The sequence below is a fragment of the Centruroides sculpturatus genome, unplaced genomic scaffold, assembly GCF_000671375.1.
Source record: "Centruroides sculpturatus isolate CEXI.00-Female unplaced genomic scaffold, Cexi_2.0 scaffold738, whole genome shotgun sequence".
NCBI lineage: Eukaryota > Metazoa > Arthropoda > Arachnida > Scorpiones > Buthidae > Centruroides > Centruroides sculpturatus.
In genome coordinates this window covers 200,278-221,516 of record NW_019385164.1, presented here as the reverse complement: position 1 = coordinate 221,516, position 21,239 = coordinate 200,278, and the positions used below count along the sequence as shown (strand labels likewise).

Below are 21,239 nucleotides of genomic sequence, written 5' to 3'. Positions count from 1 at the left end.
ATTTGTAAACTAGATCTATTCCTCTAGAGATTAATTCTAGAACATTACTTTTTTCTAATTTCTTTATTCTTAAAAGCAATTTTACGCATAAAAATCTGGGAAGAGGAAGAGGAAGAGAGAGAGAGAGGGAGGAGAGGGAAAAAAAAAGCCAGATTTGCATATCTAAATTTAAACATTCAAAACAGATTTATTAATATTAAAAAGAAATATATAATTTGTTAAGCATTTTAAATCGATTATATTTAAGTTATTTTCTTCTTTAAACTAAAAACAATTGAGTTTCAGTAAAGAAGCTTACAACAATAAAATTGTTCTCTTAGATTCGTGAATGATTAATACATAACTCCATTATATCAAAAGAAGAAAATTCCTCTTAGCAGATTAAAATTTAAAAGTATTTTCGTGTAATAGTTTACGAATAAATTACACTCGTGCCTTAGAGGTATATCGAGAATCATCCGAGCATAACAACATTATTAAAATTACTATTAAGTTGTTGTTGTTCTTGTTAGATAGAATAGAAGAAAAATCCCAAAATACACTAACTTATTGTTTTAATGTAACCCAACCCCGTGCAATTTTCCAATATATATATATATATATATATATCTGTCTTCTCGCTTAAATTTTTGAACGAGATAACTAAAATAAAGACAATTTTTTTAAAGAGACACTCTTCAATTATTAACGAAGATAACGTTTAAAGTCCTTCATAAAAATCTAGATGACAGGGTAAAGAATACCACCGCCCTTAAGAAATCGTTTCTTGGTACATATTAGTCTTATAATACATTCTAGCAAAGTAGAAAGTAGAAGAAAAACAATCAAAATAAAAGCCTACAGAATTTTTTTTTTTTTTTTTTTTACAATAGAAGCGAGTCGAATCACGCTAACGTCGGAGGAAGGAGGAAGAAAGTGGAAAAATCCCATCCGCATCGCGACTCGGAGTCGTCATTTCGTGATTCATAAGATGGCCTTTACGATATATTCCCATCAGCGGGGGTTCTTTTACAACCTCATACTCGTAACAAACCATACAGATAGCACGAGTACCAAGTAAAAAGAGCGCTATGGTAATTGATAGAGATGCGGGTTTCACGGATAAGAGTGAAATTGTTAAGGATGTGGAAAGAGCAAGATTTAACCTCTTCGAGAGCAAGAAAAAAAAATCTTGTTACAGATAAAAAAAAATAAAATAAAATAATACAAGTTCCATTTGATTTTCAAATTCCATACCCAAGACGACTTTAGATTCAAAAGTGTATCGGAAAATCAGATTTTGTTTCTTTTTCTTTAACCAGTTTCGTCGTCTTCTTCGTCTAAACAAATTTCATTTTCTAAACGACGTCAGACTTAATTTTATATTTCTTTATACCGAGTTTATTTTTTTTTTTATATTCGATTAATTGCGTGAGAGGAGGAACTTTCGTATATGATGTGAAATTCTATAAATCCGGTCGTAGATTCTGTGTAATTCTACTCCATTCGAAATTCCTTTCTCTTCTGATTTATTAAAAGAGTAAAGGTCGATGCCGTGTATTAACAGTGACTAATAGAAGAAGAATATATTGTTTTCTGTTAGAGTTGAAAATTGCGACATTTCGAAATTAGTTTAGTCGAGTGGGAGGATAAAGGATAGAATAAACAAGTGGATAGCGATAGAAATTTTTAGTTTGGAAAGGGGAGTCTCAGCTGTTAGCTCCGATTTCATTCGTTTTTTTTTTTTAGATGTTAGTGAAATCTACTTTAAAGAAAATTGTAGATACTTTGCAGAGCAGACGTTCCAAATGTATTTGATAGCCAAATCTCTAGGGAAATGATATAAAAATGCGACTTTTAAAATATAATTTTTCTTATTGTTTTCACTCCTTACGAATATAATATTGACTTTTTTTTAACCTGATAATATTAGATTTTTATTATTATTTTAAAGAATAAAGAAATACCTTCTCGATGTGTTTTAAATTGTAATTTAATTATTATCTTTTAAATTTAAATATATTAATTTTATTTTTAAATGGATTAAATGGAATCGAGTTAAAGAAAATTTTTTTTTTTTTTTTTTTTATTTTAATCTAAATTTTTTGTTTGTTTATTTACTGAGATTTAAACTTAAGCAAAACACATTCGTATGCAACACAACTCAATTCAGAAAATCAATAAAACGGCCAATTTTACCGATTCCTTACCAAACTTCTAGATAAAAAAAAGGTATTTTCCCGCAGGAAAGATTTTTTAAACCTTCAAAAAAGAGAGAGAGAGAGTTTCTTTAGGGATATAACGAAGAGGTTTTCTATAACTTTATTTTCAAGTGAGTAAAGCGAGTCAAACACTGACTATTTGATACTTACTAATAGGAGATAACGATTGCTAGAGGCTGTAGGCTAATGTTTGGGCTATGTCACACCGAGTTTGGTTTAAGTTCTCCCAAACATTCGATAAATATTAGGAATATTACGCCCGGAAGGTCCAATTTCGTAGACACATATCATACAGATAAATAGCGACTGGCTTTCCGTGTATTTATTCTTCCGGGTAAAAGGTAAGAATATATATATATTTATACCCCTAGTAAACTGTCAAACTTACTGGAAATATATGAATTTGGAAAATAATTTATCGTCCGTATATCCATCGAAAATGTTTTTCAAAATAGGAAATAAACATCTTATTTTATAGCGGGGATAGAGGAGGTCACGTAAGTTAAGGGAAGGGGGATACGTCTCTAAAATAATGAAGTGGCCAGCCCAAGATAATCCATGCTCGATTTGAAATATCAAGAGGTATTGGATCGGTTTAGTGGTTGGGACATTAAAATCTTTCTTGGTAAAGTCAGCTGTCACTTGAGGGCTGTGTAGAAGACAGATGTATAGAAAGGCAACATTCACACCTCCCCGAACGGATCAGACGGGCCTGTGCCATTTGTCACCCTGTCTTTTGTCGTTACGATTAGGCTAGAAGATAGATGATCAGTAAATAGGATGGCGTCGGCAATATTTACATAAGCAAAGCACACAAGCTGGCTAACAGTTTGTTCTTCTGGTTAGGGTCATTTAACAACCCAACATGTACATGGCTCTAGGGGTAATTTCCTCCCTCCTAGCAACGTTACGTTACGCACCGTACTTTAAAATACATATACATATATATATATATAAATTAAAATACCTCATCTGTTTTATTCATTACGTGACAGATGATGAATTCCGGAGGGAAAAAGAGATCCCCGAACTGAGAATTCAATTTTGAAAGGTTCAAAAACCTTTCGCACGGTAGAAATCAGAATCAAAACCCGAAAGGGATAAATTATAAATATAACATTGCCGTAGTTATAAAGGGAATTTTTAAAACAAGATATTTCGCTTATTTGCAAATGGCGAGAAGCCATTAACACAATGTTACAACCCATTTCGCTCACCATTATCGAGAGATGTCACCGAGCGATCTTTCGTGTTCAACATGCCTAATTTTGTACGTACAAGTCGAAATGACGTTGTCCTGCATCGCATTAACAATATTGACGTGCGAACAAGTCACAAATACAATCCACTTAAATCCTCTCTGCACTCTAATTTGAAAATTTACAAGAATTCTAATTGAATTTTTATATATATACTTTTTTTTCTCTCCCCTCCTTTTGACGCATACGGAAAATTTAAACAAGTTAAATACATTTAAATTCAAATCTAGTATTTATAATTCAAACAAATCGAGGATTTGACTAGTCTTGTTAGAAAATCCTTAACAGTTTGCGTTGTTTAGTCAACAGTCATCAAGTCACACCATTAAAATTTACATTAAAAACACTGAGTATTTTATCATTTAACAATGGCCAACATCTTCGTCTTTGATCTATCAAACTTCAGGTTGATTCGATTATAATCGGAAGGAACCTAATACTGACTTACGAACAAATTTTTAAAGAAACCCTTGAAACTCGAAACGTGATGGAGTATGATAGGAAATTTATCAATTTTTGTTGTTTATCCGGCTTCATTTTATGAGATTCAACTGAAATACGGAAAATAGTTGTGCGAATGCATTGATAAAAGCTTTACAGTTGGGGAAAGGGTTCTTTTTTTCCCCTTTTTCCCTAGACTTATTTTAGAAAAAATCACATTCAATCATTGTGTTCAGGAGAGCGTTGGAATATATCGTTGAAAATTCTCTTTTCCACTTCCACAAGTTTGATTTACGATCATTTCCTATATTCTTTTCTCGTTTTTAAATACTTAAACAAAAAGTCACTCCATTAGCATTTTAATAATAGAACTTATAAGAATATCATACGTAAATTAGCCCAATTATATTAGTCTTATCTTGTGGATAAAATTTAAAAAAAAAAAAAAAGAGGAGGAAAAGTAATAATGAAATATCAGCCAGTCGATCGACCAGCGAGTTAATTGGCAGTTCAAGAAATACGACACAAAGTAATTATTATCCTTGAGATGTTAGCTAACCAGAACAATAAATTACGAGAAGAGGAAGGGAGAGAAGTTAAGGAAAAATAAAAAAAAAAATGGCTGCAAATTAGGCAGTGAAAAGTAATGTGTTTGATAAGTGGACTTTGCTTGGGGCAATCGACTCTGTAAATAAATGATGGAAGCAAAACGAAGGTGGCTAATTGCAAAGGATGTGTTGTGAAATGAATGGCAAACAATTCAATACTCGCCGGTATTAATGAGGTGAATTCTTGCCATAGAACCGCGACTTTTGACACCAACCTTAATACTTTAAAAATGGAAATGGAGGGAGAAAGGAAAGAAAAAAATTAATTATCGAATAAACAAGTTTTACACTTCTACTTATCTTTCAATTATTTTTACAAATTTGCATTTATACAATTAACTGTTCAGACATTCGCTTCTAATACATCTACCAGAATAGATTAAAGCAAGGTAATTGGATTTACTACACATACCATCAAATCACTTCTTCCTCCCCTACGCTTCCGGAGAACGTGCCGATCACGTGGTTGGTGTGACGTCATGCCGTGTGGACGTAGAGAACGGAAATATCAGGCGACAGTCTGCACCCCGAGATGGTGAGGCGCGCAACGCTTCTTGACCCGCTATGACGGACACGGAGGAGATTGCCAAACTCGTGGATGGTACCTATAAGGTTGGTGAATATTTTTTTTTTTTTCTCTCTCGGCTTTGCCGCATTCTTTAAAAACTTATATTCGATAATAATAATAACATAATCGCTCTCTCTCTCTCTTACTAAGTGGGTAATTCTCTTAACAGAATATCTTGGAGAAATTTAATCCATGTGCCAGACAACTTATCACAGCAGGAAAAGCCTACTTGAAGGCTCTACACGGTAAGAAGTATTTCACTTATTTTTAAGTGGCTTCAACTAAATTCTCTAACGATATAGAAGGGCATTGTTACTTAAGAAACTCGTCCATTCCTTTAGCGCTTTTCGCAGGAGCAATGGCAAAATGTTTGTAAAGTTTACAAAGACAATTTAAGTAATCTTATCGCCAAACTATGCCCAAAATTCAATGTGTTTTTTTCTTAGAAACGTGACGTTTAAAGCTTTGATAACGGACACCGGTAGAACTTAATTATAGTTTTAGAAATTTGCCAAACAACACGTTCTATTTAATTTTTAATTTAACGTGTTATTTAACAGGTTCTATATTTGGATCTCATTGTATTTTTGCCACGAGTTCCGGTAGAGATTTATGAAAGTTGTGTTCTTCGTTAAAGATCATTTGGAATCATGTTTAGAATTATTATTATTATTTTTTGGATGTTGTTAAATATTTATATTCGATACGACTTCAACTCTTCTGCTGTGGAGACACGGAACCTGCATCGGAATGGGCTATTTGTTCCCTTTTAGTTGGCTCCACGCGTGTTGAATTAGTATAGCTATCTGGGTTGTTGGAAGTAATTCTCTTAAAAGGAATCATAAAACCAGATCTTATCACAAATTAACTACAACGTATTAAAGATATGGGAAATTCCAGAGTTTCTCGACAACGAATTACTCCTGCAACATATATATATACTTATCGGAACAGATGACGGTTAATAAATATTTATTAAAGGAATTCTTTAAATATTCAGGTGCTGTATCGGCTTCGAAAGTGTATATAGAAGCTATCCACAAGTTAGCCCGTCACGCCCACCAAGGAACTTGGGGAGGATGCACAGATATTGGTGAGTAACATAAAGTTTTGTGTCTGTGGACGTGCCCTTTCCGCTTCGTCGATTTGGATCCTGTGACAGCTGTCTTTTCAAAGAGAAAAAAAAAGAGGAGAAAAAAATCACATCGGCCTGCAATTTAACACTCTTCCTTTCCTTCAGACAGCTGCTCTCTCTGCAATTACTAGCACGACAATGGGAGGACCTCCACGTGTTAAAGGTTTTTCAATTTTATCCGATAAAAGCAACCCTACGGGACTAGATGGAAATTCTGTGATGTAGTAAAATATACGAAAAACGATTAAATTGAAAAGGTTTATCGATAAATATAGAGTAGCGTTTAATCCCTTTTATACTTTCCTGATAAAATTGCCTCCGTTCAATAAACACGGTTGACCATAGATTGAATTATCTAAATTCATTCTTCTCTGGGCCATTAAGATTGTGGAGATGAGTCTCTGATTTTATTCTCTTTAACTTCAGGAACTGCTCTGATGCAATTGTTGGACGTGCAGAAAGAGATCCAGGCCCAGCAAATGAACATCGTAAGTAGCATCCACTTTTCTGCTTTTCTAATTAGGAAATGGATGATAGCGAAACCGTCAAGAGGCGGGTGGCTAATCAAAATAAATGAGGCAAATGCCTAGTTTTTCACAAAACAACTATCAATGATCTTAACCTGGCTCCCTTTTGTATTTGGTAGTTGAAGGCGTTCTACGTTGACTTGTTGGTTCCACTGGAGACTAATCTAGAGAAAGATGCTAAAATCGTTGCTGTGAGTATACTTAATGATGTTTTTATTATGCAAATCGTCATTTACGATGAATGGATTTCCTTTATTTAATTTCTAGACGGAGCATAAAAAATTCCTTCAACAACACAAATCCTTCCAAGATAGCTACTTAAAAGCAGTCTCTACGGTTAAGAAGCAGAGGAAAAAGAATAGGAGCAGTAGATCCTCTAATATTGACAAAGAAATCAAAGTAGGTATTAAAAATATATTTAAAACTTATCCGATCAATGCATTATCCTAAATTAATTTCTCCAGCAAATGCAGATAATGGAAGAAGAAAAGATGAAGTTGGATCATTTCTGCGTAGGAAGCCTGAAACAGGTGAGCTCTTATAACTTTTATACTGTAGATAATTTACATTTTTAGGTCCAGAAATTGTTCATTTTGATCATCTTTTCCAGGCCATTACTCAAGAAAGGCGAAGATACGGTTTCGTTCTGGAAAGACAATGCTCCTTGACTAAACACCGTCTGGTATATCACAGTAAGGTAAGTATACAGTAAATAACCATTAAATTATTGTTGCGAACTTAAATGGCGTCTACCAAAGACGATAACGTCATAATATACCAAAGATATAATTTTTAATTTCGCCAATCTCTCGAATAAATCAGACAAGCTACAGCGAGTTATCGCTCTCTTCTCAAAATATTTCTACATCTCTGAACCCTTTGTAAATATTTAATTAAGATAATGTACAGAGAACTTTTTTTTTTGAAAGATGTTTATGACTAGTAATTACAAAGTAAAGCTTTAGCCAAGAGTTTAGTTCTTTGTAAATATAATTTAGTGTTGTTTGCGCGATGAAGAATTAAACTAAAAGCACAAGTAATAAATATTGAATCAAATTATGGTAACCGATAATTTAATTTGGCATTTATCCGCTGAAGAATTATCTTTTATGTTCTGCATCTCTTTCTCTCTCGAGATGAACTTTACTACTTGATTAATAGATTCCGTTTCATAATATAATAACCCATTTAGTGTAGCAATTGATTCCTCTAACATCTTTTATTTGAAACTTTTCGAAATTTTCCCTTTTATCATTCTTTTCCATATAAATTTTAATCTTTTTTTTTTCTTATTTCTTTTTATAACATTCATAAATATCTACTTATGTCTTATAAAATTGTTCTTGGCCAAGATCAATCATCGATCCAATAGTTCGTATGAAGAATTTTATTTACAATAGACAAATGCCCGTGGCATTATTTCTTTTATCATTCTTTTCCATATAAATTTTAATCTTTTTTTTTCTTATTTCTTTTTATAACATTCATAAATATCTACTTATGTCTTATAAAATTGTTCTTGGCCAAGATCAATCATCGATCCAATGGTTCGTATGAAGAATTTTATTTACAATAGACAAATGCCCGTGGCATTATTTCTTCTATTATCAATCCAATAATACCCTAAAAAGTCTTCACAGCCTCGAGCCATCCACTAAAAAACAGGGGAAAAAAAGAAATCCATAGAAAATCCATTAATGCAATTGACTTTCGGATAAGTCACTTATTCACTTTAGTAAATCCCAAACATTTTTTGATCGTTCTATTAATAGAACTAGGAAATAAGAGACTTTTTCTAATGATAAAGACATAAAACTTAAAGTATCACAAACATTCTTATGTATACATACAATACTTATCTATTGTTATCGTTAAATACACGGATACGTTGTTCAAAATATCTTTTTTTTTCTGAGCTGATATTGCCCTTAAAAACACTTTAAAATATCACGAAACATTAAGCTACGAATGTAAATTATTTATTTTTAATATTATTATATTTATATCTTACTTAAAAACAGTGTAAAACATAGTCAATTATCTAAACTGTTTAATTTATTCGTTGATATAAAAATTAATCTTATCATCTAATAAATTTATTATTAAACGAATTAAACAGTAGGCTGTTTGCACTTCTTTAATTGGTACGAATTAATCTACCACACCCTCCAGTCTTCGTCCGAACTCAAGTTGATTATATTAATGAATATACTATATACTAATTACTTGTTTTGTACATTTATCTATAGTTTTTCCCCATAGACGTTACTTCCATTCCTTTAAATTTAATAAAATAATCTTATATATATGTGTGTGTGTGTGTGTGTGTGTGTAATTTCCGTCCTTCGTGGAAAATCAATAAAAGAACGAAGGTGGATACAACGAATCTATATTATCTGTTTTCATCATAAAAATGCTGCAAAATGACTCGAGTATTTTCCAATCGATCAACTGAATTGCACACTTGATTATTCTCGATTTAAATTCCTATACTTTTAGTGATAATTTTACGCATGTTTAATATCGATTCGAAAGTTTACATTATAAATTTTCATAGTAATTTTATTATTTTAGGGGCAGGCATTGCTGCAACATCACTTAGAAGAGTGGAACGAAGTAGCAGCGGCAAGAGAACTTCTACCAGAAACAATGGAAAAACTATTTCCGTCCAGTGACATCAGGATAGGTAGCGAATACGCATCTTCGAATATTTTATTAGATATTGGGTCTAGTGAACCCCTGAGTATATCGAGTTATGCTCAAGGAGGATTGAGAAAAACCAGAAGCATCGATGCAAGTTGCGGAGATTTGTGCGACGTTCAGGAGTTGAATTATCAACGTCCCCTATCTCGGGCTAAATCCGATTTTAATTTGGCTTCTTCTAGCGCTAGTCTCGTCTCTAGTGAATATGGTTAGTTTGGTTCTTCATCATTTTAATCACTAATTAAATATTCGCCTTCTGAGAATAACTTTTTATAGTGATGCCGCTTCGTCCCAAAAGTATGGTAGAAAGCGCCAAGAGCGAAATTCATCACGTGAAAGCCCTCTATTCTTATTTGTCTAGTGGTGAACATCAACTCAGCTTCCACGAAGGCGATGTTATTGCTTTAATTGGCGAAAGGAATAAAGGTTGGCAATACGGAGAGAATCTAAGAAATCACAGGTAACAGACGGTCTTATATAAAAGATGTATACAAATAATTGGATTGATTCAAACGCTTTTACTGGCAGATGCGGATGGTTTCCTATTGCCTACACTGAACCAATAACTTCTAATGGGAGGCATCCAGAAGGCGAAAGACATATTGGGTAGGTAACATTTTCCAATTACACTGTACAGTACATTATCCATAGCTGACCAAACTTCTTCTCCTTAGTTCTCGTCATCCAGGGCTCGTAAGTCCCGATCTCCCAACCTCGCTGACCTTTAGTGATTTCACCACGGTTACCCATCACACCATTCCTATCCAACTATCTAGAGGCGAACATACGCCCATAATTGCGCCAACATTATTGACCTTTGGCGATCCTCCTCCAGTTGAATCGTCTAAGGTAAAAATTATCTTATCGCAAACTTGAAAGAATCGTAACAAATCTTAAATTTATGTACTTTTTTTTACAGGTACGTCCGCCCGTTGTTCCGTCCTTACTCCAACCTCCTCCACCCCCGTCCATATCGTCCCATCCCTCCTCCTCCTCCGCTTCCACTACAGAAGGACATCCAGTGAGTCCTCCACGTCCTCCTAGAAGATCTCTTACTTCACCTTTACCACTTCCTCATCCCGGCTCAACTAGTCTACACAGCAGCAACGATAGCGGCTTTTGCAACGATTCCAGCCCTCATCCTGCCAACCTTAACGATGGAGAAATCGAAAGACAAGGGTAACAATAAACTCTTTTCTCGAATCTTTTATATTTATAAACACGAAAACACTTAAAACTTACACCTAAATTTCAGGGAGAACATTTTCGCTGGTGTCAAACTTCGCAAAGTTTTGACTAATGATCGATCCGCTCCAATGTTGTCTTGATCCTACTTCAGGTGTATAGTATATTCTAGTAAATATTTTGCTTTGTACGATAAAAAGAGAAGACACGCCATGTCTAGAAGCTGAATAAAATTTCGAAAAAAAAAAAAAAAGGAAATAGTCTGGAGGCCTTTAAAGAAATAGAGGATGAATGATCGGGTTTTCACTTGTTATTTTAGTGGCGATAAATAGTCTTGAATGATGTATAGATAACACCTGCAGGACAAAGGAGAGGAATGATTATTGGAAACCGATGTCGTATCAACTGGGCCAGATGTCTAACATTATTAGAAAGAACCTTCATTTTGACATCGATAAAGAAAAGATCGTAAATCGCAGATGCGGATCCGATAGATCTAAAGGGAAAAAAAAAATCAAAACGTGCCTCGTTCGAAGCGATTTAAAGTCTAGTTTAAAGCTCATTTGCATTAATTCAAGAAAGCAAACCGCGGAAAAAGTTCTTATTATTCAGAATACAGAAAAAATATCCACAAACAATCGGAATTTTTTTTTAAATCTTCGTTAATATTGCATTAAAAACTACAGTTTTCAACCGCAAACTGTTAAACGATTCTCAATAATTATCGTTATTTTTTTTTAACCACCACTACTTCTTATGGCGATAAACTATTAAACTCGAAATTATTCGATTCGTAAAATAATTATATAGGCCTATATAAAATCGTTTTATCCGAAAATCCCGTAAACTGGTATTTTAACAGCTTCGGCAATCGTTACATAAAGAAAATCCTCCACGGAACTAGGTGTAAAAGCCACACCCGTCTAGCAAAAACAAACTTAGAAAGTTTTTCTCCAGAGAAAGGAATTCCCAGCTGCGTCACCAGTGTTCAACACGACGCCACAAGAGATGAAGGGGAAGAGGAAAAAAAAAAAAACAACAAAGCTTCTTCCGACCTTCATTGATCTAAGTAAGACCTTACCATCCAAGTAAATGTGTTTCTCTTGTATTCTGTCTACCACCTGTCACACACACTCCAGTCTGGTCGAGGACGTCACCCCGACCTACGGCAAAGCAGATGGAAAGAATAAAAAAAAAAAAAAAACTAGACGATTTCCGCTTCCAGTTCAATCGAGTAAAGAGTTTTAAAACCGCACGATTCCATTCTCTTCTCTTCTATTATCCCTCACCGACAATTGTAAAAATTAAATGGAAGCCGCAGACTTCTCGAGGAAAGTAGAGTACTGTACAGTACGTTCCGATTGGTGGGTTTAACGTCTTTTATCTTAGCTACCGGATGGACGAATCGTAAAACGGGTTGGTCCGAAAACTTCATTTGAACGGATCGTTCGATCCGAGACATCAACCAAACGAATTCCATTAAATGCTCGGTTGCTCGATGTGTACGTAGGAACGTGTCCGGTAATGGATAAAAGTGTTCCTCCATTCTTCCGGATATTTTTAGTCGCGTCGTAACCAAATTACGATCCCTTTGCTACGAAACACAAGTTTTATATCTCAACAGCGGAATAAATGAATATGTTTGGGGTTTTATTAACGTTTGATGTCCCTCCTCCTCCTCCTCCTCCTCATCCTCATCCCTCCTAAGACACGACCAGTCGAAATGTAGTTTGATTACATCGTCGTAAAGCTGTATAAACCCGTAACTAAATTCTTTCCATGTAAAATTATAGAATATCATTATTAAATATGTAACATGAATATTTTCTAAATTCTTCCTTTCCCTCCGTTGAAGAATATACCCAACTTTGTAATCGTATCGCATGCATAATGAAAACCGCAGAACACGGATAATTTTTTAAGGGAAAAAATGAAAATTTCGAGCAGAAAAATTCCCTTAAATCCAGTAAATCCCTAGTCGAGATTAGAACTGTTTAATCTGACGATACTCGATAGTTCTTGCGATATTTTAAACTTCCTAATTGGATTTATACAAGTAGAGACTTCTCTTAAACTTAACATAATTGGATCATCATTTAGATTTATCAGAGTTCTTAATAATTGGGACTAAAGGATCGTATTTCGTGTAATTGGATATCTTGTAATTTTTTTTTATTCTCCTCCTCCTCCTCCTCCTCCTTCCTCCATTATATACAATACAGTATGTAGGATGTTGCTGTGTTTAGATGAATTATAAAGAACGTTGCGTAAACCTGGCTGTAGGATGTTTATATTTAACATTTCTTTACCATTTTATCAGTCGTTTTGATATATAACTTTAGTTAATCGAGTTTCCTCGCATTTAAAATGAACTCTCTTTACTTTTTATTGCGCTAGAAATAATCGTAATAATCGAGATACCGGGAAGGAAATGCTATTTCGGTATAGAATTATCATTTAAATTCGTTACTTTGAATTCAAATTTGTCTAGAAATAAATGGAATTTCAACGGTAAAGGTAGGATTGATCGATGGAGTAACCATTTCTCGGTATAATTCCGATAGAGAAAGTCGATAGAATTAAATTGCGTGTCTTAATATTCTTTAATTAATCCTAAATCAATTAAAGTGACTATTAAATCACAGTATATAATATCTATCTGGCGGATAGATTTATAAATCAATTCATTGGGCGAGACTCCAATAACGGATTCATTAGGTCATTTCTGTTATTTATCCAGGAAATTGTTTGTTGCCAGAGATGATTTAATAGACAAAACAATTTGCTCCCGACAGCGAAAACGTCATAACTGCAGGCAGTTTATATCACTTCCTATCGATTTTTACCTTTAGAAAAATCTATTAAATATAAACTTCTTCCACCTGTAAACAATTAAAAAGTCCTCGTCGCACTTAAAATCAATTCGAAGAGCGTGAATTATATTCATTGGCGAATGGACCATTTATTGAGAGAATTCCACTCGTTTCAATGTAATTTGTAGACAGTTTGAATGAGCGTATGTTAAAGAGCATTTGTTTCTGTACATTTATCCAACTTCAATTGTTTAATAGTCGGCAATGTATTTATTTAAACCTATTCAAATTACTTTGTTTCATTTATTTTCCTTGATTCAATTATCAAAACTTATGATTCTATCAATTTATTTCTCTTCAAATTACTGTTATTTGAAGGTATTTTATCTTTTGAATCCGGATAAATATAGAACAAATCGTTAATACATCGACTACAGTCGACCCCCCGTATAACACTGTTGATAATTCCGTTTTATATGAATTCCATGTTGTACGAGTCACTTAGATTTTACAAATACGTGAGCCGTTCACAGTCCGGCACACGTATTTGTAAAATCTAATTGACTCGTACAACATGGAATTCATACAAAACGGAATTATCAACAGTGTTATAGGGGGGTCGACTGGTATAGTATATATCGGCGTATAAGTCGATCTAGAGATGTTTTTCAATCTAAATTCTGGTTTACTGGCCACGTATACGGTCCCCTAACCAAGAAAAAAATCACTGGTGCTAGAGGGGTGAGAAATTGTGTACACGTCATAGAACAATACAGAGCTTACTGTAGTGTTCTATGACACGTACAGTAGAATAAGCGGTGTTCAATCGCGGTATTGTGTTTAGTAAAGTATTATTTTATCGCAGATTAGAAATTTAAAATGTTTAATTAAGTCGCATTTTATAGTTCCATACTTTAGGGACGATAAAGATAATTGTCGCGTACAAGCATACTGTACTTTACTGAACTACAGAACCAACTGCCATCTGACGACCGAAATAAGAATTTATATTTTGTATAGATTTAAAATATTCTTATTGATCTATTGGAATATTTAAACTGGGATTAAGATAAATATTGTAATTGATTTGTTAGAAACAAACGAAGAAATAAAAAACGCATTAATAAGGGAAAACAATTTCTGTATAAATAGATTAAAACTTTAATATTTTTAATTAAGATTTTCATTAAATTTTAACGCGAAATTATCGTTCCGACGCCGCCAAAAATATTCCAAGAGTAGAAATTGCGCCACGTCCTTAAAACTGGAGACGTCGAAGTTTACGTAACTCGATTCTTTTCCTCTCTATTTGCTTTTCCAGTTCTTTAATCTCTTTACACAAGACGTCGATCCGTCCCAGTATGGCGCCGCTCTTTCGACTTTTTCTGCGCTTCTTGCCGCCGCCGTCGTCGTCGTCCTCTTCGCTCGACACGTCGCTAAGAATAATCTCTTTCTCGTTCATTAAATCGTGAATGTCGATGCTGGCTCGATGGCGGAACAACAGTTTTTTTCTGTCTTCCGACTTTCTTTCCGCGCGGACGGGCTCCAATTCGGCCACGGAAGAAAGTGACCGCGCGGATCTCAGAAAAGACGTTTTTCTACGACGATCGGCACTCGGGTCTTCTTCCGATTTGCAGTTGGAGTGGATTTTGCCGCAGTTCTTCAGAGAGCCGAAGATCCTCACGTGGTTAACTTCGTCCGATTCGTATTCTCCTTCGGAAGTGACGATCGGAGACGAATCGTTGTCCCATTCCTCCAGGAGTTCCGAACTGCTCTCTTCTGGCGATTCCGAGGAAAGAAGATGGCTATTGATGCTCTGTTCGGAATGTAGCGCCTCTTCCCGTTCGGTGGTCTCCGTGTGAACCGTTGACCTTTGCTCGATTGTGGCCTTCCGCGATCCGTTCCGGCCTCGAGCCTTGATAATCGCATTTAATTGTTTCCTCAACTTTTCGAAACCGTTTCTGTCCAAAATGCTCTCTTCTTCTTCTTGTGTAACGGAACGGCACCATCCGATTCCGGAGTGCATTCTGTCGCATTTGGGGCATTTTGTCCGACAAATCGTTCCGGCTTCGGATCGATTAGTGTCGCAATCGAAATAAAATCTGTTGTTATTCAGGACGAATTGCCCAATATTAAATGCCGATTTGGGTTTATTTTCCTTTACGTCCTCCCGTTTTTTCTCCATAATTCCGTGTTTTTCTCGATAATCGAAATTAAACGTTCGAAATCTATTTTAATCGCCCGATTGTTATTAAACAATACGCATTCATTACACCAGACAATTATTATTGTTTTTTATTTAATTTGTTTATTATGGACTAGCAACGAAAATGTCATTTAGTTTTCTTAGGTGAAATTTTCTGAAAGAAATAAACGGATAAATGATAAATTGTATTAAAATATTGCTTATCTCATAACACTTTTTATAAAATTACAGAATTATTTATAATTTCGTAATAATCAATTTAATGAAATTTTCGTTGGGATTCGTTAAAACTTATACATTAGTCACGAGATGGAAGCACAACACCAGTAAACGTAGAAACGAGGTATTGTTAGAGTATAATAAATGTAAATGTTAAAATACATTGTTTAAAAAACACGCTATAAGTATAACACATAATATAAATTTAATTACAGCGACGATATTCTATTAAATCAAATATATTTTACCGAATTAACACGAAGGCCGAAGAGGACATAATGCTCACAGTGCGGCATAGAGAGGACTATTTCGACCTTATCCTTGGTAGGTTTGGTCGAGTCCACGATGGATGGCAAAGGACATAAGAAGAACAGATTTCGGGTCCCCAGAACTGTAGGCTGACGTTTTAACTAGGCAGTCAGCACTTAAGGTTGCAACAGCCTTTACTGCTCGTAGGATAGGCGGCTTGAATCATATTATTTCTCTATTAGGAATAGAGTAATAATATGAAAGCTTAGGGGCAGAAAGCCCCGATTGAAATTTTTAAATTTTCCCCTGAATGGAGTATTATATAGATGACTCCGTTGTTATCAGGAAAAGTATGATGTACAGGGGCACGACACTACTAATTTCAGGTGGAGAACACATACCTGTATTTTAAATTAAATAAATTAAGAATGATTAAAAATTTTAGCCCGGTATTGTGACGATGTCACAATAAATAATTGCTCGTTCATATTATTATTTTTTAATTAATAATATATCCTTGACAGACTTTGTAGCAGGAGCCATGTTCATGTTTCATTTATATACAAGGTACAAAACGTGTAATTGCATATTTCATGTCCCGAGGAACATCTCTGAATAAAGAAGCATACGCTGAATTTCTCAGAATAAACTTTGACGTAACTTTTGTTAAAAATACATCCAAAACTTTCTAATATGAAATAGTTTTTCCATCAAAACAACTATTAATGATGTGCAGCCAATTTTACAATTGTAGCTGTGGTTCTGCCACATTTTCCCATATTCGTCGAATTCAGTCCATGTAATTTCTTTGTTTACATAACTGAAGAAAGGTCTGAAGTTGATGAGGAGTCATGCAGAACCATTGAAACAATTTGCTTTGGACTCTTTTCATCTGTGAGCATTAAAAGGACATTTTTTCAAGCCCATTGTAGGTTTAGCCAGGTCCACAATGAAGCGTGAGTGAAGGTGGTGACGAATCCCTTGAAAAATTCCTGAAGTTTGTCAACCTATATAGATTCATTCCTAGATCTCCCAGAACAGTAGGCCGACATCTTAACTGGCTGGTCATCCAGCCTGTCTAATGTGAATAAGGAGATAAAGAATTGATAATTTCAAAGCAGACTCCTATTTTGAAAGGATCGTACAGGTGGCAAATTTTCCTAAGACTGCTGCAATTACTGCTGAAGATGATGTTCAATTGAAATGCAAGCATATTCCAAGCATGTTCAATTGTGGAAGATCCGGAGAGAATGTGGACCAAGGAAGAGTATGAACATGACAAAGGCACTAGTGGAAAGAACAAGCAGTTTGTGGGTGAGCATTGCCTCATTGGAAAATTGTCCTTTGCAAATGTTCCATGAAACGCAACAACAAGTTGCAAGATCTCTTGAATCACAGCACTGTTAGTCACCTTTTGAGAATTATTTGTAGTCATTGGGAACAGCAGATAATTCTTAAAAGCACGGTCTGAATGAACTCATAATGGTATGAAAAAAGTCCTTTTAATACTTGCAACATTATAAAAAGTTTTTAAAAAGATTTAGTTTGTTAAATGAAACCTATATAACATTAGACATGCAGACCATTCGCAGAAATCTGCAGATTACTCATCTCTACATCTACCAAATTAAAATTTTAAATTCTCTCTGATTTACTTGAACATTCTACAACAATACACAATGTATTTTTATAATGTTGTTTGGTAAACTTATTGGCATCATTCAGAATATATTAGATGTTAAACTGACACATTATAAATACATTTTTATTCGAATGCCAGGAATTTCTGATTTATTGTTAGAGTTGAACTTTGAGTTCCTATGATGTATTAAGTAGCCAACTGCTAGCTACTTAATATAGATTTTTTTAAAAACTACTGTATTATGATAATTCCAGATTTAAACCTGATCATAGATAGAGCTTTGATTCTTTCTATGGGAAAGGCTGTAAATATGAATACGGATGGAGAAGAAGTGTAGTTTCCATTCTTAATACATAATATAATGGAGTCCTGAAAACTCAACATTCCATACAACTTGTCATTCAAAAAAAAAAAAAAAAAAATACATGAAATCTAATTTTTACTTCCATAATTAATACTAAGATATATCATTCTTTACAGGTGACATTTGATAATAGCATCAATTGTGTGTTAACAAATAATATAACCCTTTTTTTCAAGGTGTCACTCCAAAACACCACAATGTAAATGTCACTAACTCAAAAGTAACCACTAACTAACCAATATTTTCTACTTAAAATTTAACTACAAATAGAAATAGTCACTATTGGTACATAGTTAATATATATATATATGAATTTGCACATATAATAACTTTACGAAAATTCTGCTATTTAGACTAGCATCTTTATTATGCCATAAAACTTGTCACCCTCTCAGCCTACATCAGACCACAGTCAAGTTTGAGGAACTCTACTGTAAACAAATTTATCAAATGTGCTTATTATAAAAAAGCCTATTGTAGAACAATGTCTCATGAAAATTTTATGAAAAATTCTAATACTAAACATCATTAAATTGAAATATTTATTTTAAAAATTACAGAATTTATTTATAATTTGCATTAATTCATTTGTAACAGAATTAATGTAACTTAGCACAACTCTAAATCCTGAAATTGTCTGCTAGAACTAGTAATAATGTAAATTAGATTTAAAATTTTAAAAACTAATTTCATTTCAATTTAAAGAATTTTTAATAATCTATAAAATAAACTTTTATATATATATTTAAGATGGATTTGTGTGTAATGACTATGAGATTATACACAAAAGAACAAGAATAGTTTATTAAAAAGTATTGTTTTCATTTATTTGTAAAAAATTTTCTTTTTAAATTTTATCAAAATGTGGGTAATACATTTAAAAATATATGATTAATTTATTCAAAATATTATACCGTAATAATTTGGTTTATCTAAACAAAGCTGAAATAGGGCAGTTCTACTCCATATTTTTTCTTGTATACAAGTCTCTGGATATCAATTGTCATCTGAAAGATTCCATTTTAAAAATGAATATAAAAATATAATTAAATAAAAGTAATTGAAGAGATAAAGTTCATTGAACTTACTAAATTATTAATGAAGGAGTTACAGCCATAGCACCATGCTCTGCATTCAGAATTATTAATGCAAAAGTAATGTTTGTTTTCTTTCATATGATGAAAAATATGATCATTTGCATTTTTTCCACAATATACCTATTAATAAAATGATTTAAAAAATTTGAATTAGATAAGTTTATAACATAAATATACTAGAAAATTTTCAAATAAACTATTTTGTACCTTAAAACAATGCAAACATAAACAAGTTTGATTTTTCTCTCCACATTTTTCACAATAATCTACATTAAATTCACAATTTTCTGGAGGAGCTAAAAATTGAAGATGAGTGCACCAGTTAGGAAGAAGACAAGGGCAATCAATTTTATTTCTCACATGCTCATAAGTCACATTTTCTGATCTAATAAAAATTGTTTGCAAAATAAATAAATGTTCTTATAGAAGAAAATAATAAACAATAAATAAGTATTGAATGAATTAAACATGAAATAATGCAAATTTTTTATTTAGAAAAATCTGATTCTACCAAAATGCTAACAATATGCATTTTTGCTTTCCAAGCTATGTTATATATAACAGAGGGAAAATATGGGTGTGTGTGTGTGACATGATTTTGTTCACCCTCTTTGAAGCTTAATAACTTTTGTGCTTTTTGTCAAAAATTTCTGAAATTTTGCAGGAAGGTTTGTATACTAGGGAGAACAATGCTATTGAATTTTGGTAGTTAAAGGTCAAGGGATAGAGAAATAGAGTGGGTCATGTGTCATATCTCAAGTAAGTTCTTTAATTGACAACCAGACGGCTAAGGCAGTTAAGGCATCAGCCTATTGCTCTAAAAGACCAGGTGAGCAACCCCAAAACAGACCATGGATAATCTTTCTTGAATATGTCAAGCCACATCCCTCACCACCCACCATCCCATTGTGGGCCTGGTCAAGCCCATACTAAGATTGGGAAAAAAAGGTCCTCTTAGTGCCCACAGGGCAGAAAGTAATAAAAATGAAAAAAATATAAATTTCTATTTTTAGTCCGTGTTTCTGAATATACAGAATAAAACTTTATTATAGGAGGAAAACTGTGTGCAAACAAAAATATTCACCACAATAAATAGCATTCGTTAGTTTTCCATATTTCAAATGTCAGAAGCTGGAGAAGCATGATTTGATGTCAGAAGTTAGATTCATCAGTAGATATTAATAGCATTTAATAGTCAGAACTACTGTATAGCCAAAAGTTAACCTAACTATTCAACATCTGCAAAAACACAAATCTGCATATCTCAATCATGTGTAAAACCTACTACAATTTAAAGATGACAATTTGCAAAAGTTGTGAAAAAGTCATTGCAACAAATTTGGTAAGACTGAAAGACAGGATGATGTAGCATCAAGCATCATGTAGTTTATGGTTTGACATCTGGCAAAGTGATAACAAAGTAAACTTAATGGAACTTCATGAATTCCACTGTGCCAATACTATGCTGCCACTAAACTATAAACCAATCTTTAAACTTTTGTAGTTCAGCTTTAAACTGAACTGAGTGAATAAAATTAATTTCTTTCCTAGATTTGAGAATATTTCTTTTTAATTATTAAATGTTTTTGCAAATTGCATTTCATTGCTAATGCACTAAGAAAACAAATAAACAATGTAATCGTGGGCAAATTAGATAACGACAAACTTTTGTCAACAAAAACTTAATGCTATGTATTACAGGTAGGAAATTATGGTAATTTAAATTTTCTAATTGTAGAATTTTTATGAAATTTCTATAGAGCACCTTTTAATCATAAACTTTATATGTTTGTGAGACATTATATTTAAAATTTGGTTCAAAATATATTCTAGATAGTTTGCTTATTCTGAATTATAACAATAAATTTTAAAACTTCTTTTTGATTACTTACTTTAATTCACCAGTGTATAAAGGAGTTATTTCAGCTTCGTAAGAAGGCAAATCCACTTAAAAAACAAGCAAATTCAAATAAATTATTTTTATTAGGTTAATTTTATATATTAAATTATTATATTATATTA

At 33.3% G+C, this 21,239-nt stretch overlaps 1 protein-coding gene and 1 long non-coding RNA gene across 4 annotated transcripts; one reads left to right on the top strand and one right to left on the bottom strand.

Annotated features, from left to right (window-relative positions):
• Positions 1-4,957: 4,957 nt before the first annotated feature.
• On the top strand, positions 4,958-13,743 carry LOC111635649 (brain-specific angiogenesis inhibitor 1-associated protein 2-like). 3 transcript variants are annotated; one of them, XM_023380669.1, is made up of 14 exons: positions 4,958-5,121; positions 5,247-5,322; positions 6,078-6,170; positions 6,639-6,700; positions 6,859-6,930; positions 7,007-7,138; positions 7,213-7,269; positions 7,350-7,436; positions 9,314-9,650; positions 9,719-9,902; positions 9,971-10,048; positions 10,117-10,291; positions 10,362-10,621; positions 10,698-13,743. In XM_023380669.1, exons 1-14 carry the CDS (start codon positions 5,074-5,076, stop codon positions 10,768-10,770), a joined length of 1,734 nt encoding a protein of 577 aa, XP_023236437.1. In that variant the 5' UTR covers positions 4,958-5,073; the 3' UTR covers positions 10,771-13,743. The 3 variants fall into 3 exon arrangements, with proteins under 3 accessions (XP_023236437.1, XP_023236436.1, XP_023236438.1); XM_023380668.1 differs by having other exon boundaries at positions 7,204-7,269; XM_023380670.1 differs by lacking the exons at positions 4,958-5,121; positions 5,247-5,322 and adding an exon at positions 5,434-5,473 and having other exon boundaries at positions 7,204-7,269.
• Positions 13,744-18,934: 5,191 nt separating this feature from the next.
• LOC111635654 lies at positions 18,935-21,182 on the bottom strand. Its single transcript, XR_002758416.1, has 4 exons — positions 21,110-21,182; positions 19,425-19,602; positions 19,209-19,337; positions 18,935-19,127 (listed from the first exon to the last, which is right to left on the bottom strand). It is a non-coding gene; the product is annotated as an uncharacterized LOC111635654 (long non-coding RNA).
• Positions 21,183-21,239: the final 57 nt, after the last annotated feature.